The sequence below is a fragment of the Phoenix dactylifera genome, chromosome 5 (assembly GCF_009389715.1).
Source record: "Phoenix dactylifera cultivar Barhee BC4 chromosome 5, palm_55x_up_171113_PBpolish2nd_filt_p, whole genome shotgun sequence".
Classification (NCBI taxonomy): domain Eukaryota; kingdom Viridiplantae; phylum Streptophyta; class Magnoliopsida; order Arecales; family Arecaceae; genus Phoenix; species Phoenix dactylifera.
The window spans coordinates 3,640,592-3,659,516 of record NC_052396.1 but is presented as its reverse complement, the minus strand read 5'-3'; the positions used below and the strand labels follow the sequence as shown (position 1 = coordinate 3,659,516).

The following is an 18,925-nucleotide window of genomic DNA, read 5'->3' as shown; positions in this document are numbered from 1 at the left end:
TCACCTCTCAGCCGACCCATTTTTACCTGGGTATCGACCGATCTCAACAGATTTTGGGTGGTGACCAATCTTAGCTCTGGATTCTAGCAGTAACAACTATGTTCTCGACAAAAGAGAACATGTTAATTAATCCCTTCATGTCAAACATCTTAACTAAATTAAATCCTGAGATAGATGCTGCATTCAGAAATAGGAGGCAAGGGACAATGCACCCCGTTCATGAATTCCTTTCATGAACTTGTATTAGCCTAGTAAAACTTAAAAATCTCATTATTCCTCCCAAGCCGTATCAACTAATTTGCGTGGACATATAAAGAACTTGTCTTTAGGAGTTTTTATTCTCAAGTAATCTTTGTACAAATCACCTAAAGTCTTGTAGACTACGTATAAACATATATGGAGTGTAGTACTCTACACAGCCATCGGAGATTGGATAGCATCAACAGATGCGCTATGTTGGTTGAAGACTAAGTTTGACTAGGCTGATTTAAGATTGTTCCTTTGGCTTTCTTTTCCTGCCATCATGATGTATTCTAATCATGGATTATCGGATAATTTGCTTCTCATGTATAACCGATCTTCAAAAATATATTGTTTTGGTCCCTAGGGCCAATGGAGCTGTAACTCTGCAGTCAATATGATGGCAAGAAAACTCAGTTCTCACTGCAGCTATTCAAAATATAAAGCAAGATTTTTTCATAAATTCCTTTTTTTTCGAGTATAATAACTCTTATACCTTTGTATAGAGGAGTCTACAGCAATGTCCCTAGGTAGTCGGTTCTTGCACACTTTAACATGGATGTCCAAATATTTATGATTCCCGGTCGGTTCTCTCTCTCTTGTGATCTGCAGTCAAACTCCAAAATTTGTTATTTAATTAATCATTCTTAGTTTAGTCGCACCTGAAACAATCAAGGACTTGTGGTATCGAAACTCGGAAATTTTGACATAAACTTAATTAATTTATCCTTCTCTAATATTGTTCAAAAGTTTGCGACTACCGATATGTGAAATGCATGATTATAAAGTATGCAAATAAATCTATCTCATTCCGCACTCTTTAACCTCATTATTAAAAATTTCACATGTTGGGCTCATCCATTAAAATGGAAAATCAGGCCCACATATGAGGAGGAGTGTAAAAAAATATAAAATATATAAATAAATCTATCGAAGTTTAAATTTTTAGGATAAATGATGATTTCAACAACGATAATTTTTCTTTCATGCGCTTTAAAAGTGCTCTCCCTTCTCCTCTCCTATGCCGCCATGCCTTCTTGCCCATACTCACGCCGATGCCATTGACATGTTCTCTGGATCTCCATCACAGAAGCCATCCATCTTGACGAAACAGAGGGCCTTAAAAAGAAAAATTTTCCCAGCTCTACCAATTTAGTAGGGCTGGCATTGTTGTCATCGGACCACGTCATCTGTCCAAGGTCCACGTCATCGTACCACAGCAGCTATTCCAGCATTGCTGTCCCAAAGATGGGTGTGGCTGTGAGTGCACTATCAATTACCAGTTTACCACGGTTTTTCCTCATCATTATCATCATTTCCCTCACCTTACGTATTGACTACGATATGAGAGAAAAGCAGAGGTGCCGGTGGGCTCTCCCTTCGTGGAAAGCAGCTTCGAGGGAACGTGAACCGGAAATCATATTTGCCCGAAGATCCGTTCGGCAGAATTTTTGAGAAAATATTTTTAGTTTTTTAAAAATATTTTTAGATAAAATAAAAATATTTGATAAAAAAATCAAAAATTTCTGTTTTAGCTCTATCAAAAAAAAAACTAAAACAGCTTTTTGGAAAAAGCTCCAAAATAGAGTTTTTTTACAAAAATATTTTTAACATGCGTCGGAAAGCTATTTTAATTTATATTTTTTTAAATAAAATATTAATAATAAAATATTATAATTATAAAAAATATCTCTTATAGAAATTTGAAAGAGCCCCAACAAAAAAAAAACTCAAAAATTAGTTCCTAAAAATATAATATTAATAAAAATTAATATATAATAATATTAATAATTTATATTTATATTATTTTATTATATTATAAATATAATATAATATTGTATTATATCGTAATATATTGATATATTATGTTATCCAATATCAAATTATATTATATTATTATACTATTATATACAATATTATATTATTATATTATAATAATATTATATTATATTGTATCATATATTTATGTATTAATATATATTATATTTTATTATACACTGTTGCATAATATTATGTAATGTTTTTTACGGTCATTTTGTCATATCAAAAATACTTTTTTAGTTTATTTATCAAACATATATTAAAATTATATAGTAGTTTAAAATATAGTAACCAAATAAAAAATAATCTTTTATAAAAATTTTATTTAAATTTCAAAAAAATTTACTTTTAAAAGCTTTATCATCTACGGCGGTATCAAACGGGACCTAAATAAGAATAATACGAGGCGCCGGATCATGCGTGCAAGACGATCTCCCACGCGTGTGGCATTAGGTGACTGGAAATGAATCTCGTACGGTCGAATTTTCACTTGCCACGTTAGCCCTTACGTGGGCCCTGGAGGTAGCTCGTGCTATTAAATGGTTGCGAGGCTCTCGCCGGTGAACCGTGGCTGTCGTTTGTCGGTACCGGGGCGTATAGCTGTCGGCAGCCTGGAAGACTGTGCCGCTGCCGCACAGCGATGCTGCACCGTCCACGTGGCGGTCGCTACTTGACCCTTCATGGACCGTCCTGTTGGAGCGCTGGACCGCTGGTGCGGGGGCGGAGATCCTCCCTCCTGGCGAAAGACACCAACCCTGTCCTTATTTTCAAGTTCTAGGTAGCGCATAGAACCTGCAATGGAGATTTTTATTTATTTATTTATTTTTTTTGATGCAGCTAGAATTGCAAGGAAGCCAGACAAAATTGGATCGAGCCTAAATTGTTGATCTAATTAGTTGGTATTTCCAAATTTTATCGAGTCAGTCAAAATGGATATTCTTTATTCCGGGACATCAATATGACCTATTTGATTTGATGGATCTGATGGACTCGGACGCATGAGAGAATAATTGAATAGGAGAGGCATGGCGGGACCAAGAAATGGCTTAGCATCCAAACTGCTATTTTAGGGCCAACATATAGTGAAAATGGCCCGATAAATGCGTAATCTGGGGCGGCGTGGATTTTGTCATCCGAGACTAGACCAAATTGATAGCGGCCAGAGGTTGGCGCATCTTTGATACAACTGCCGTCTATGCCAAACTCATAGCTGCTTGGAAGGGCATTACCTTCGTGAGGCGCGTCATGGGTGGGTGCAGACCGTCTCCTCCTCAAGAATGACTCGGCCATAGTGATCGAGTGGATCCAAGGTCGGAGAGGTGCTTTAGAGGGAAGACTGCTACTTTACGATATTCGTAGGCTCTTGGAGGAGTGTGGCTCCTGCATGGCCACGCATATCTATAGAGAGGCAAATGATGTAGATGACTGGGTTGCTTCCTTTGCTACTCACCACTTCGGTGGCTTTGTATGGAAAAATCAAGGCTCCCTGTCGGAGTCTTTTAGTGAGCTACTGTTTTCTGATTTTGTTGGCCGTATTACACCTGTTACGTGTGGGCTGCCGTTGTACCAAAAAAAAATGAAAGCCATGTTCTAGTTATCAGATCAGGCACATGTTCTACTTTATGTAGTCACCTTTCAAGCAATATAAGATCGGGACACATTGACTATTGTGCTGATTGTTGGCACATGCACATATAATGCCCAAGATAAATAAAATGTTACGGGTCTTCGATAAGTTGTCATGATTAAAAAAAACAATTGATAGATAATTAAATTAAGAGACGACATGGTGGAATATATTAGAGTGGCTAATAGTGTAATAGGTTAAAATTTTTGATGGGCCGAGAGAAAGGAGTGCATCTAGAATTGGAGGAAGGAGTACAATTGGTCGTCTCACCAACCGACAAAATTGGGCACCCAGGTAAGAAGTCATTAGTTGGAAGCAGAAGCAACGTTGGAGGAGACATGGGAATAGGTAACCTAAGACATTACATATATTTATGGAAGAATATATATATATATATATATATATATATATATATATATATATATATATATATATATATATATATATATATATATATATATATATACGCGCGCGCGCGCTCAATTTCAAAAATTGCTTCCAATCAAATGTTAAGTACCAATGCAATAAAAAAAAAAGGAAGGTACCTCGTATGGGCATGTCATCTTAAAAGAGAAAAAAATTGTTTCAAAGCTTAGCCGATGGGCCATCTGATGCCCTCCATAGCTTTTAGAATATAAAAATTAGACATTAATCATCCACCAAAAAATAGAAGATTTAAAAATTACAACCCGAATACTCCTTTGTATGATCTTATTATTCTATAGAAGATAATATTTTTGGTTGACAAGTCCCATAGTTATTGGGGCAAAATTTTAGTTGAACCATCATTTAGACTATTTCAAGTTATTTCTTCCCCCCAAAAAGTATACATATATGACTACATGTTTTTCATGGCAAGAGAACAAGCAAATAAGTGACAATCACTATGGAACTAATAATGAGCAGTTTTTTGTTATGTTGCGTGTTTATTGGCGAACAAAATTACGTCTAATAAGCATCAAAATATTAAACACCCATATTAACACCCTGTATCAGTTTAACACTCCTTTAAAATTAACAAGATGTCCACACATCATGTCGTAGTTGAGCCATGAAAAGCAAACTTGGATGGGTCATCATTAGCCCGAAGCTACAAAGCTCAGCTAGGCCTAAACCTATTCGACTTCATTAAATATAAGCCTACTTGTATTAAATTATCTTATATAAGAAATAATAAAAAATATAAAGATTTTAAGATTTGAATTTTTTAAAAGATCATAGCAAAAATCATATTTTTTTAAAAAAAATGAGACAATCAAGCTAAGCCAACCATAATTAAGTTTGGTTCTGATCGTGCATAGTTTGAAATCAACTTTAACCTAGAACTCCTGGATCAAGCTTGATTTGTTTGCTATTATTTCAAGTTGAATTCCAGATTAGTTTTGAACCGAGACAAACACAAGCTTGATAATTCTAATCAAGATTGAACATGACTTGGTTCAAGCTTGAAGTATAGCTTGGTTTGAACATGATTTGGCCTTCTTTTGCTTCTGTTTTAGCAATTTCCTGCATTTTTAGTTGCATCTCAATTCAATCAATTGAGATTTTTTCTTTTTCTTAAAAAAATAGAATTTTAATTCAAAATACATTATCTACGTATAAATATAAATACATTTAAGCGTTATTAAACCAAGTTGGATCATTTTTTGTTCAATTTGAAATTAATTTTGAGCATATTATGATGGTTCAAGCTTGATTTGCTTAATTTTGAATCGAGCTTGAATTGCTTAGTTTGTTTAACAGCGCTAGATCCATTTAGGTTTCTTCACGCTTCTCTCATGTTCTGTCCAAGGTCCATCCATGACTCTCTCACGATCCTCTCTCATCTATTAAATTATGGTTTTACCTTATTTTTTTTAAAACTAAAGTCTGCAATTTGTTTTTTCATTGGTGCGGAGAGTCTGCAATTCATTTGTCCACGACGGTTCCGGCCTTGCCCGTTCTTGGACTTTTTGTACATACATGAAACCCGCTAAAGTCCGGATGTTACTTGATTTTGGCACGCACGGTGCACGTGATTATTCACCAATGGAAATGATCAAAAACCCTATCATCGCCGCCCTCTCCGTCTCCGGAGTCGCCCCCCCTCACCGGCCTTCCGTCGCATCTTCTGCTTCCGACCGGAGGCTGCCGGTGACTGCCGGACGAGGGGAAGCATACGGCTTTCGGTGGGGTCGATAGGTGACGGCGGGCGGCGATTGGGAAACCGTCGACGGCGGACTCCTCTCTCCCACCACCCCCTAACTCGGCCCTTGCCCGGTCCGTTGGCGTCCGTCCTCTCTTTTCCTGTGTCCGTGGCTGGGTTTTAGGGTTTTAGAGCTCCCCATTGTCTCCATCTCAAACGTCTCAAAACTCCGGTTTTGATACCTTTCATATTAAAGGGGACGAGCGGAAAGTTCTTGATTTGGCGGGATATTTGGATTCTTCTTTTCCATCCCTTTGGAATCCAGCAAGGGGGTCGTGGGAGAGATGGAGGTGGTTAGGGCGGACGGGCGTACCCCGAATCAACTGAGACCGCTCGCTTGTTCTCGGAATCTGCTCCACCGAGCTCATGGATCGGCTCGTTGGTCCCAAGGTAAAACCCAATCCAGACACAGTGAGTAAAGTTTACATCTTTCTTTTCTTTTAAAATGGAGATTATTCTGTATTTTTTTCCTCATTTTCTTTTTCTTTTTTTGCCCTCTGACATCAATAGCCGCCCATTTTCTTTTGGTATATGATATCATGTAACTTGTTCCTTGCCCTTTATGTTTTGTTTGCTTCAATTGCTCTTGCTAAATTCTAATTTTGGTTATTCCTTGTAGGTGGGTTTTTGTGTTTCTCTGGGATTCGAATGATTTATTTTATTTTATTCTCTCTTGATTGCTTATTCCATTTGTCTAATGGGTTGTCTTTATGTATAATCTACTGCTTGTCCCTGTTTTTATTGTGTTCCTAGAATTAGTCATGCCATGAAGCATCTATTATCTTTGTTTTGTATCTTCCTTTTATTTCCAGTCTTCTTCAAAGCCCAAACCTATATTATTTCTTTTATTGCTTATATTATATGTCGGTTTGTGTTAAATGGGTAAATTGGATATGAATCCATGACATCAAAGTTGCATCTATACTTCTCAAAGATATGAGTTCAAACCAAGTTAGTTTTTACAAGCGACAAATGAAGCATGAAAGTTATATCAAACTAATGATCACTGAAAGTGGAAAGCAAGAATGAAATCTAGAAAGTTATATCAAACTAATGATTACTCAAAGTCAAAAGCAAGAATGAAAACCTATCAAGTCCATAAATAACCCATTTGACTATCACGATGATAATGGTGGCTTACCATCATAAACACCATTTATGTAGGCATACAAGAAATCTATTTTAGATGACAACGTTTTTAGACATTGAATGCATTACATGACTGTTGAGTGCGTGTAGGGTATAATAACTTTGATCTTTGATTCACTTATGCTTCCATAAAAAAAAAAAGAATGCAGTCATGGTGGTTATTTGTTGGCCAGTTCTAATATACTAGATTTGTTACCAACAATCTTGAATTTTTATTTTCGTGAATAACCATTGCCGAGGATGTATCATACTATATAATCATGTTGGCATCAATTGTTCATCACCAGGTTGTTGTGATACCAATAACTTTTTACAATAGTGTGAGTTACGCAGAATTCAGTTAACAATGACTTCTGCCCATCACTTCTAGACATATGGCTGGTCAAAGGTCATGAACAAATGCTCGGGAGCATAACTCTATTTTCCTCCTAGTCGGTGGCGACAACATATGTTGCTCTCTTGGGTCTGGTGGTGGTACAAACCGCTGTCCACAAGGTTCGCCGTCTCGGTACCAAATCTTGGACCAGTATCATCTTATTACAGTGTCAGTGTGTAGTATGGTTTGAGATGGAGAGGTGTACCCGAGTGTTGGTATGGTATGAGATTGTGTACCGGTTTAGTACGGGTACGGTAAACCTTGACTATCCATTTGGCAAACAAGATGATTTTCTGTGTATTGTCGGTTTTCTTCTATAGTCATACTATATGCATCGAAATGAAAATGTGGATTTGCTAATAGAAACTATATGCTGGCATGTCATTCGTTCTTAAGGAATTCTTATAAAGGATTGTATGAGGCAACTTTAGAATAAATCATTAAACAATCAAGATGATTGCGATAAACAGAAAATAACCATGTAACGAAATAATGGTGTTCATGTTTTATTAAAAGTTCTCCTCTACTCTTATTGACGAAATGGTCTACTGAGAAAATTTTATGGTGACTAGAGCTTTGTGGGTCTCAAATCATATCTTCTAATTGTCTTGCACATGTAACAAGTTCATTGAATGGTTAAAATTATATATTTTCTATAATTAATAGTTAGTTACTTGTGAATACCATTTGTCCTGCATCATGTGCACATCTTGTCTATTGCTCTAAGTAGTGGATTATATGCTTTTCATGCTTTGTTTCAACTACTGTATCCAATTAACACTCATATTATGATATATATGGTTATATTTCCTCAAGTATCAGTACAATGAACTTTAAGTGTTAGAGTTCAGGAGAGGAGATAGGACTTCGAGCAGGAAACGAATTTGGTGGATGGAACAATAAAACTATGTTCATCATAATTTGTAACTGACACCTGGATCATGATAGCCAGCTAGAGTGAGAGTGTCAATATAGGTGATCCTGCTTTGAAGCTTTGGCTTATAAGAACCTGGAAGCTTTGAGGATGGAACATTTTTGTTTGTACATTCAATAAAGTTGATTTCCAACAATCATATTAGTAGATTTGCCTTAATGCATATATGATGTATGCAATTTTGATAAATTTTGAAAACGAAACTGTATAATGGAACTACGTTGTGGCTGAGCCTTTTATCTAAGTACCTTTTACCTAGGAATGCTATTTTACTTACCAAGAAGTAGAATGGAGGATGCAACTTGAGAATGTTCTTGGGTTAGTTGAAAAGGCTAGGATGCTCTGAATGATTGTATTATTAAGTACTTTCAGTTGCATCTGTTTTTCTAATTTGGAGGGAGATTTTATAAATTGCTGTTACTCTTAGATGGTAAAATTTAGAACTTTCGTTGGTTGATTATGGAGATCAGCAAACAGTCATTTGTCATCGTACCTTATTTGTTAGGGAGAAAAGAAAACTTTGTATTTATTGGACATCTCTGCAAAGGCACCTCAAAAGCTGTGAGCGGGAATAGGAAGTGGAATCTTATTCTAATAAATATTATGTTGCTCATAGTTCATAGTGACATAGGGAATGAGGAGCAAAAGATGGAGGAAAAACATCCCATAATGGGTTTGTCACCATAGTTTAGTATCCCTTACTTCTGGAGTTCATTCGCAAAGATCATCCTCTAGGCCATTTTCAAATCATAAATTAACTTTTTGCTGAAATTTTCATTTTTGGTCTCCTTTTCTGTTATCATATTCTATAAAAACTTATTATAGTTGGTAACCTCTCATTTGATCTCTTGAGTTTTAGGTTTATGCTCCTTTCTAAGAGTTGTGATGAGTTTATAAGATGTGCTTGGCACTGGTTAAGTTGGTTGCAACCACTCTTTACTTTCAATTGGGTCTTTTTATAAATTTCCCTCTGGCAACTACTCCAACATTTTGATAATTATTTTTTAATATGCACAGGTGATACAATTGTACTGGCTGCTGTTTACGGACCAAAAGCAGGAACCAGAAAGGGCGAGAATCCTGAGAAAGCCTGTATTGAAGTAATTTGGAAGCCCAAAACTGGGCAGATTGGTATTTACCTCCGTTATTTTTTTCCCTTAGCAGTTTGGCATATTGCAAATATATATACATTCTTTCTGAAGTTTGCTTGGTTTCTTTGTCTGGTTATTGAACTAATTATTTTCTTGTATTACTTGATCATGCAATAGTGAGTGCGTTATGTGGAGCTATTTTAAGGAAGTAGGACTAGCCTATCTAGAGGACTAGCTCATGAAAGATGGAAGTTCTACTGAAAATTTCTCTATCAGCCATTTAAATCATAAACTAAATTTTAGTATTTTGCAAAACTAGATATTTGGTGTTTTGGTTTTGAAGGTATCATATAATCTTGAGTTCTTTATTTCTTGCCATATCACGAATCTCAAAAGTTCTTCTCTTTATTCAAAAAAAGGTGCCCATTTATGCCAGTCCTCCAACAATTTTCCTCCCAACAATTAAATTGATGGTGGCTTTTCTTTCTCTTTCTCTTTTTATTTTTGGTGGTGTTGTTTTAGCATGTCTGATGGCCCTTTTGTGGAATACTGGATTAACAAATTTAGTATGTTCTTTGTGAACTGACAAACAGCCCAAGAATTTAAAAAAAAGTTTGTCTACCTGCTTGGTAACTGGTGTTCTGTGCCTATTGATAAGTTAATGACTCAAGTTTAAACTTCAATTGAGCTTATCAGAGTTTTCTTCTTTACAAGAAATTAGCAAAGGAAAATATATCAGGATATTCAGATGGATAATGTCTTTGAAGACTTGACTTCTTATAGGATGTTATTGCTCAAAAGTTCTTGTCTTCCCACCTGTTGACTATATGTTGCCTTCTACCAATGCCAACTTTGGTAGATTGTTACCCTCGTGCTTGGGAAAAGACCGACCTATGAAAATTTCCATCTTTCCTTGAGGAAGCTAGGAAAGATCAGTTTCTGCTTTGGAGATTTGTTGGACCTTACTAGTAAGAAACCTCTACCTAGGATGACGTCTGCTTCAAAATCTCTCTGAAAATCTACCTAGGATAATGTATCTGTCCCATAATCTCCCTCAAAATTCAGACCAGCACCCACTTCCTAACTGCTCTTTCACTCTCTCTCAATTCAAGTAACTAAGGTTTGGACTGGTGCTGTTGAAGAATAGAAATGATATAGCTTATAACAAGGGAAGATGGCGGGCAACATGGTTAAAATATAAGATTATGCAGACAATTGGTCTGTCTTAACAACATACATGATTTTATGATAAATTGGCCTAACCTTTATGTGTCTAGACTGGTGAGATAGATAGCATGTAAATTGAAGGCTGAAGCAATGACACTATGGAAAGAACATAATCTCATATACTTCAGTACCTATTAGCATGTTACAAGGAAATGAATTATTCACCGTGCATATCCTTTATCCAAATTCTTCTAAATTCTTAAGGGGTTCTTTTAATTATTGTTTAGGAAAAGAAGAAAAGGAGTATGAGATGATCTTGAAGAGAACTTTGCAAAGCATCTGCCTGTTGACAATCCATCCAAATACCACAACCTCTATCATACTTCAGGTCAGGTGTTCCATTTGTAAATTTTTGTTTAATTCCTTCATCTGTCTTGGCTTCTGCAGTTTTTACATATCAAATTTTCTACATGGTTTTTTCAAATATTTTAACTTCTATTGCCTCATTGTTAATTTTACTGTAATATCTCCTATACATAGCGAGCATACGCACTCCTATACATTAAATTTTATGTGTTTCATTTGGATACTTTGAAGTTTGAACAGCCATCTCATAGGATAAGCTAATATGCTAAACTTAAATGGTTCCAAAAGACAAACCATACTGTATAAAATCACAATAGGTTACATTTGAGAGTTGAATTAACTTAATTTAATATGAATCCTAAATATTCACTGCACTATTCCTGAACGGACAGTGTTTCAAAATTTTGAAGCTTTTTATATGCTGTATTGAACTACATGCATCTTTTAAATAAATGTTGTGGTGAGTAAAGTTGGTTTGGAATTCATCTATAGTGACAATCTAAGGCGAGACCTTAGCTGTAGATGATGAATGTTTTAGCATGTGTGGAACATGATTTTAGTTTCTTTTGCTGCCATGGTTATATAAGAACCATTGGGAAAAGCCATAATGCCATCGAGGTAGAAAATTTCAAAAACCTACTTACTAGATACAAACATGCTTCAACAATGTGACAATCTTTGAGAGCCTTCTCTACTATCATCTTTTTATTTGCTAGTTCCTTCTATGGTTGCCACCATTAAAAGTATTTATTGCTTAACCTGTATCCTTTAGCAGCTTTCTCATTGTTTCTACATTTTAGACCTTTTGATCCTTCTCCTTATTTTGCTTTTTGACCCTTTTACCAATTCTCAGGTTCGTACTCGATCCTGTAGCATAATATGTTTTTAAGATGTGCTGTTTTTAGGTCCATGTTTTTGATATGTTATGCACCTGATGTCCTCAATAGTTGGGCACCGTACAGACCTCCAATTACTTAGGTAGCACTAAGTACTGCTGTATTATCAGGTCCTTATTGTACCCATTTTTGAGTCTGTTTTAACTTATGTTCTACAACTTATGATCTCAAGCCTCCCTACATTATTTTGTTCTAGCATTCATGAGTCATAATTGCTGTATAGTTGATAAACTTACCTATCAATCTTCTCTCCATGGGTAACAAGTACCCTCGAATTTCAATGGTTTGTTGTGTCCACCAACTCTTTCCATGAGTAAGGTCACATCAAGAGAGTGCTAGCATGCCCACTAGCAATGACCTGTAGTTAAAGAGCCTTCTACACTTTAAAATCATGAAAAATGCTTTCACTGTTATTATGTATGGAGAAGAGCCTATTTGTGAACTCCTCTTGTCCTTGTCAACCTCAGCATGTAAGCTCCCCTCATAATGTCCCATGTGGTCTGAAACAGGCTTTGGCATATAGTTTATGCCATTTTGTTCGCAAGTGTCTCTCAGACTCTCACCTACATGATGATGGCATGGGTATAACTAGGGATAATCTCATCTACTTCAATATGTTAAGGGGCACTTTAGACTGGTTCAAGATTAGTAGCTTAAACTATTTTTGCTTCTTTCTTGGCCTTGGGTTTGCATATCCTGTGCCATGACATTATTTTCATAAATTTGCCCAACAGAAATAGAGTTAATGCCTATGCCTATTAAGCATAATTTGAAAACACATAGTAGGGTGGTTTATTTCATCATCTCATGGCTGGATATGAACTGTGCTGTGTGTTTTGTTAGCCAATTGATTGCTGCTGCATCATCTGTCCATTTTGTTTCAGCTTTCTGGATTATTTGCTGACCTTGTAGCATTATCACTCAGGCATATTTGCACACTTTCTACCCATTTTTTTGCTTCAACTTCAAGCATGTTCTGATGTTGGCTGGTCAGTGATGCATTGATCATTATTCGGCGGCAAGTTATGTTTTTTCTCCTAAGAGATTTTCTAGTCTCTTGGTAAGCTAAGAAGCTAGGTCATTTCATGCTTGAGTGTTGAGGCGGAGTATCATACCATGTTCAGCAAACTGTTCTTTTCCCCCCTTTTGGCTTTTTTTCCTTTAATTTGCAATGTAACAGCTGCTGTGATTGTGTCAGCCAAAATCCTTTTCAAATACCAACAATTTATTTATTTGACATTTCCTGACCTCACCAAGCATATAGAGTTTATCAAAGTTTCTCAATATAATCACCTTAATAGACCTCCTTCTTTACTATCCTATCATCCACTCCAGAACTTGCTTGACTTTTTTACAGTCCTCCACAATAATTGGTTCTTTACCTGCTAGCTAAACTCTTTGTACCTTTTTCCCCTTTTTTGCCTTTTTTTTAAAGAGTGAGCCGGGTGGGGAGTCAAGTGTCTATTATTACTTTTGGTATGTGCAGACTGGTACATCTACTAATGAACTAGACTGCTTTTCTGTAAATTATGAGCATGTATGATATTATTGGACTCTTGCTTTCTCTAGTGGATGGCATGCATTTATTCATCTTACTTTTATTCTGCAAGCAAGAACCTTGCAAAAATGTGAAGTACTAGTGAAGATAGGATTACCATTTATACATAGGATTATGTTTGTACGACTTCAGTAATTGATGGAATGCATTAATTCCCAAGGTTGGCACTTCCCTGTTGCTTATATAATATCAAGTCAATCCATATTTATATATAATTTCAAGCAAGTTATTTTGACTTTTGTTTCTTCTCCTGCTAACATCAATTATTTCTTGTATTACAGGTCGTTGGTGATGATGGTGCTGTATCCTTTATGTTTTCTACCTCTTTAGTGCTTATTTTCCAAATATGATGATTTTTTATTTTCTTAAAAAGAAAAAAAGCCTATGGTTAGATGTTGGAATGCAAATGACTATGCAAACATAGACACAATGCTAAAAAACCTATATCTACAGATCTATATGTAAGCCACATACATGCCACTTCTTTTACTTTATAGCAGTGTTGATAAAATATGTTGACATCCATTACAAAATGAGCCACCCTTTGCCCAATTCCTAGATGCCTCTTCAATAATGTATTCGGCATTGATTATTTTATACTCACTTTGTTGAAGATTTGGTTTGTTAAAGGTGTTATTTGCTTAAAAAGATATGGGAAAATTGGCCATAGTAGCATACTTTTGCTATTCCTTCCATAAAAAGACAAGCTAGGAGACCTCCGCTGAAAGTTGTTAAGCCGCCCTAATTTGCATTGTAAGGTATTTTTGTTGAAGGTTTTTGCAAGACCGATGCTTGTACTAGTGTTTAATTGGATCGGTATGGTATTGGTTCGTCCCGTACCGGTATATGGTGCAGGTCTCCGGCCAGCCCACTTTTTTTGTGTATTTTTCATTTTTTAGGCTTGTTATGCAATTGAACATTTTTTTAAAGTGTTTTAATTGCTTTTTCAATGGATTTGTGACATCGGAGTGCCAGTATTGGTACTGACACTGATCGAGTCAACCTGGATTAATAAACTAGCATTTATAATTAAAAACAACAAATAAAGTATATATTGTAAAAAAATGTATAATAATTTACTCTATAACTTTAGCCCCAAGTAGAGTATCTATGGCTATTGTGGATATTTGGGTCTTGTTCGTAGTCTAGATCTTGGATATTCTACCAGCTTCGAAATTATCCCTTCCTTACTGGTCATATGATGTATGATAGTGACTTGGTTGTGGTTCCTGATACTGCGGTTGCGTGTGTGGTAGTCGTAGGAGACTGACCATCCCTTTTAAGGGTAGTAGGATGTAGTCCCTGCTCTGACCCGTAGCTATACCCATATTCATTGCAGGGGTAATATGCATTCGGATCCTCTTGAATAAGATGAGTGAAAGAATGCATAAGGATTGTATGTGGATGGAGCACTCCGTCCACTGTCTATCTGATGCAGTAGGAGATTTACTTATGGCATAAGATGAGATCTGTTGCATGCTAAAGCTATTCGATACACTGGCTGATCTGTCACTAATATCCACTTCCTTTATTTGACGAAACAGCTCTCGGGTATTCTGGTACTGCTCCTCTGTTCACCTCCTATGTAAGTTTTGTTATCAACCCGGCTTCCAACATGCCAGGTGTGCATATAATCATCTTACCCCTGAACATAGCTTCTCTCAAATGATTCTCCAACTATCTCCATAATCTCGATCTTCTTTGCCGTGAGCTGCACCACCTCTGGATCCTCTCTTGTAGGGTAACATTTCCCTGTCATGTCTAAATTCTTTTTTGGGTGCCATGGTCCTGATCCTGCATGATGCGCATGAACTCTGCCTTGCTAGTGAAAGGACTGCCTTGCTCTCAATGCTCTTTTCTGGCTGGAACTGTGCGATACTGGTTGTACTGTCTTGTTCTGGTGGTATTTAAAAGCCTTAGTTTTGTGGTTTTGTTTTGCACTCCCCCCTCATTACAAAATGAAGTAGATGTAAATGTATCTAAACATTGTTTCCAATGATGAAAATTCCTTGATAAATGTTTCTAGCTTCTCCCATGTGCCATCAATGCATCCTGTGCTGCACTTGTGGATTCTGGTATTCCTTTAAAACATCTTGCTGGTAAGCTAACCATCATTGTAATTTTGTTCTTCATTTACCTTATGCTGCAATTTAACTTGTGATATACTTGCAGTTGCAATCTGTTGTGGTTTAACAGAGACGGGTTCTGTAATTTTAGATCCAACCAAAGCAGAAGAGCAGGTAATCAATTATCTTAATAAACAACCTTAGGTGCAGGAATTTTCTTTAAGCAAGCAGGACCAAGAAGATATAGGTGCCACTCATGTCTAGGAGTTTCAATATGTCCAATTCCCAGTTTACTTTTCAAGCCCTGTTCCCATCATTCTTCTCGCTCCAAATTCACCATTTTCTTCATTACCTTATTCTCAGTGTAATTTCAATCTAGGTCAGGATATCTGATATTATTAATCTCTGGTTGTGTTGTAACTTGTAAGCCTGTCATGCTGTTTTTATTCGGAAGTTTTTGTCTTCCTGCTTTGCCTTATTTTTCTTATTGACCACCCTGCATCTCTTACTTTACCTCTGCTTCATCCAAGATGCAACTGAATTTAGAAGGTTCAATGTTGCTTTATCGGATGCATACTGTAAAAATATATTAACATAAATCTTTCCTTTGAATGCCGCACTCTAATTTTAATGTTCAGATGGATGTCTGCATTCTATTGTTGTCATGCATTGCACACCACTCTTAAATGAGAACTTAGACATTAAATCTATTCGCTTTAGATATTTAGTTGTTTTTAAATGTACAGAAAGTCATTTACTTTCATCATAGAATAACACTGGCTAGAAATATTAATTTGTTTGGCAAAATGACAGAAAATGCGAGCCTTCGCTTATTTGGTGTTTCCAAATTCCCCACTTTCTGTCCTTCCTAAAGCACCGTCGGCTGTGGATGATGAACCTGGAATCATAACATCTGTTACCCATGGGCTAATGTCTGGTAAAAATTCTAACACTATCCCTTTTCATGTTGCAATTGTGTACACCTACAGTCTTCTAATCTAGACAATTCAAGTAACAGGGTTTGCTAATGTTAGGTTCTTACTATTAACCTAAGTTTCAGAAACTTGCTTCTGTTTCTGATCTGAATGACCTTCTAACTGTGCCATTGACATCTACCTATCTATCTACGAATGGCCTGCCATTTTGGACTAATTAGCAAAAAATATTTTTGTTAGAATTTTTAAGTGGAAATAAGGGAAAATATTTTGCACTCTTTTGAGTGCATTCACAATTTCATATTTCTTCTTTCTTATAATTTAATAAAAGAATTCATGAGCACCATACAAGTGATTCCTGATTTTTATGACCTTCTGAAACCCACCGTTTTGAGATATAGAGAATGTGCTGTGTTCAAACCCCATATGTTATCCATGACACAGTTCCCTGCCAATTCTAACATATATTACAGCCACATAGCTGACAAGGCTTTTGCTGTTTCTGTGATGACTGGGATGTCAATTGATCTTATCATGCATTTTTTATTACTTAGTTCATTTGTTGGTTAACTGACTTATCTATTCTTGAAAATAACAATTTTTATGATCACTGTAATTGCAAAGAACCTGAAGCTACAAGATGCATAAACCAACATTTTTTTCATTGGTTATCCAAATCTCTCTCTCTCTTGCACACAAGTATGTCAAATTGACATCATACCTGCTTTTAACAATTAAATTGCTTGAATTTTATAAATAGTTTACTAGATGTATCGAACAGAAAAGTATGTCCGTCTCTCAACCATAAATGATGAACGAAGGAATCAAACCAAAATGCATCCTACAAAACTGGCAGTGGACAAGCTAATACCTCAGGAGCAAAATGATTCCTATTTAACTTTTATATAGCAAGTGCATTACTAAACCTCAAGCGGCCAAATATGCCAAATAACTGTAAGAGTGTGAAGCACCCCCCAAAAAAAGACTATGGGTAAATCTCAATCACCCTCAAATAGTAAGATATGATTTTCTTTGTTGCCTTGTTTTTTGGTAGCCTTTCCAGTATAAATATTTTGTTGAAAATTAAGCAGTAATAGAATTATTACTATCTTCATTGGAGTATTATTGAACTTTTCGTTCAAGCTTATCACCTTTTCTGTTCTGTTTACTTGTTATGCCCTTTGCTAGTATCTTCATTTATTGCTGTTAGAGTTTACAAGAACGATTTCATCATTACCTCTGGAATCTTTTTCTGATTTTTTATATGGAGTAAGATCAAAAGTTTAGTTATAGATTGGTTGACATTTCAGGACAAAGTAAAACTATTAGGAAACAGAATCTTTATGTTTCCACCACATTTTCCAAATGATAATTCTGGTTTTCCTCCCCATTCAGAGTGTCATTATATCAACTGCCTTGGACATGGCCATGCTGCATGTGCAAAGATCTCAGAATTTCTTAGGAGAAGCATGCAGACACAATTGCCAGGTGACCTTTCAAAAAGCACATAGACAACAATTCTTTCCAGGCCAAGAAAACTGCAACAGCTTGGAACATATTTTACTGACGACAACTTTAAACATGTGGGTATGGAGTCTTGTCTGGACGGTTCTCACAAGAACCCAGGATCTTCTCATTCAAGGTGATTCCTAGACCAAATGCAGGGCATATGAGCTGCCAGGTCCTTCGTTCTACTGTTCAACTGAAGGATATGAAAAGCCATCGACTTGTGTGCACAATATGCTTTTTTTGGTACACTATGCACAATATTGTTTGCTTTGAAGTGGAAGAGAGTTCATGGGATGGCAATGATGTATTTGTTGGGGCAATATTTGAGGTTCATGAATGCTTCAGACATCCTGGAGGCTGGAGCCATGGTTGAGCCTTGACCTAACCCTGGCAATAGGGAATGAACTAATTGACGTTAAGCTACATTTGGGTTTCAATTAATAGTGAGCGTGGTGCTACTTGTTTGCTGATTGTTTGAACTTTGAATTATACTGGATTTTCTTGGGGAGTAATAGTCTTAAGCAGAGGTTTGGATACCTGCAAATATAAAACCTGGTAACTTGACAGGAATTGGCTTGCAAATCAAGTGATGTTTCTTCTTCTTCTTCTTTTTTTGTTTAAAGATAATTTTGTCTCCAATATTTACTAATTGAATTGTCTGAAAGATGCTGCTATAAACCTAAAAATCTTCGAAATTGCAGACAAAAAACTTTTACATCCCTCATATGGTTATTCTCCGTCGTCCAATTCCACTGTTTCTAGAGTATGTTCTTGAATTAACAGGCCCTCGGTGCCATCATGAAAGGGGCTGGTACGTGTACAAAATTCTATATGTAACCTCGTAAAAAAGCAGAACCGCCAAACAATCCGGTAGGAGGAAGGTGCTACGCGCCATCTAACCCGGCCTTTCCGTTCGTTCTACCGACCGCAGGCCTGTTAACTTTTTATGCGGCTGTCGCCACGAACCCTCGGCTCGTGGCCTTGCCAGCTCGGAAGGTAAAATAA

General features: G+C 36.4%; 1 protein-coding gene across 1 annotated transcript; it reads left to right on the top strand.

Moving 5' to 3' along the window:
• Window positions 1-5,733: 5,733 nt before the first annotated feature.
• LOC103704708 (exosome complex exonuclease RRP46 homolog) lies at window positions 5,734-18,525 on the top strand. Its single transcript, XM_008788112.4, has 8 exons — window positions 5,734-6,263; window positions 9,350-9,463; window positions 10,878-10,978; window positions 13,692-13,712; window positions 15,437-15,509; window positions 15,583-15,650; window positions 16,290-16,413; window positions 17,807-18,525. Exons 1-8 carry the CDS (start codon window positions 6,158-6,160, stop codon window positions 17,920-17,922), a joined length of 723 nt encoding a protein of 240 aa, XP_008786334.1. The 5' UTR covers window positions 5,734-6,157; the 3' UTR covers window positions 17,923-18,525.
• Window positions 18,526-18,925: the final 400 nt, after the last annotated feature.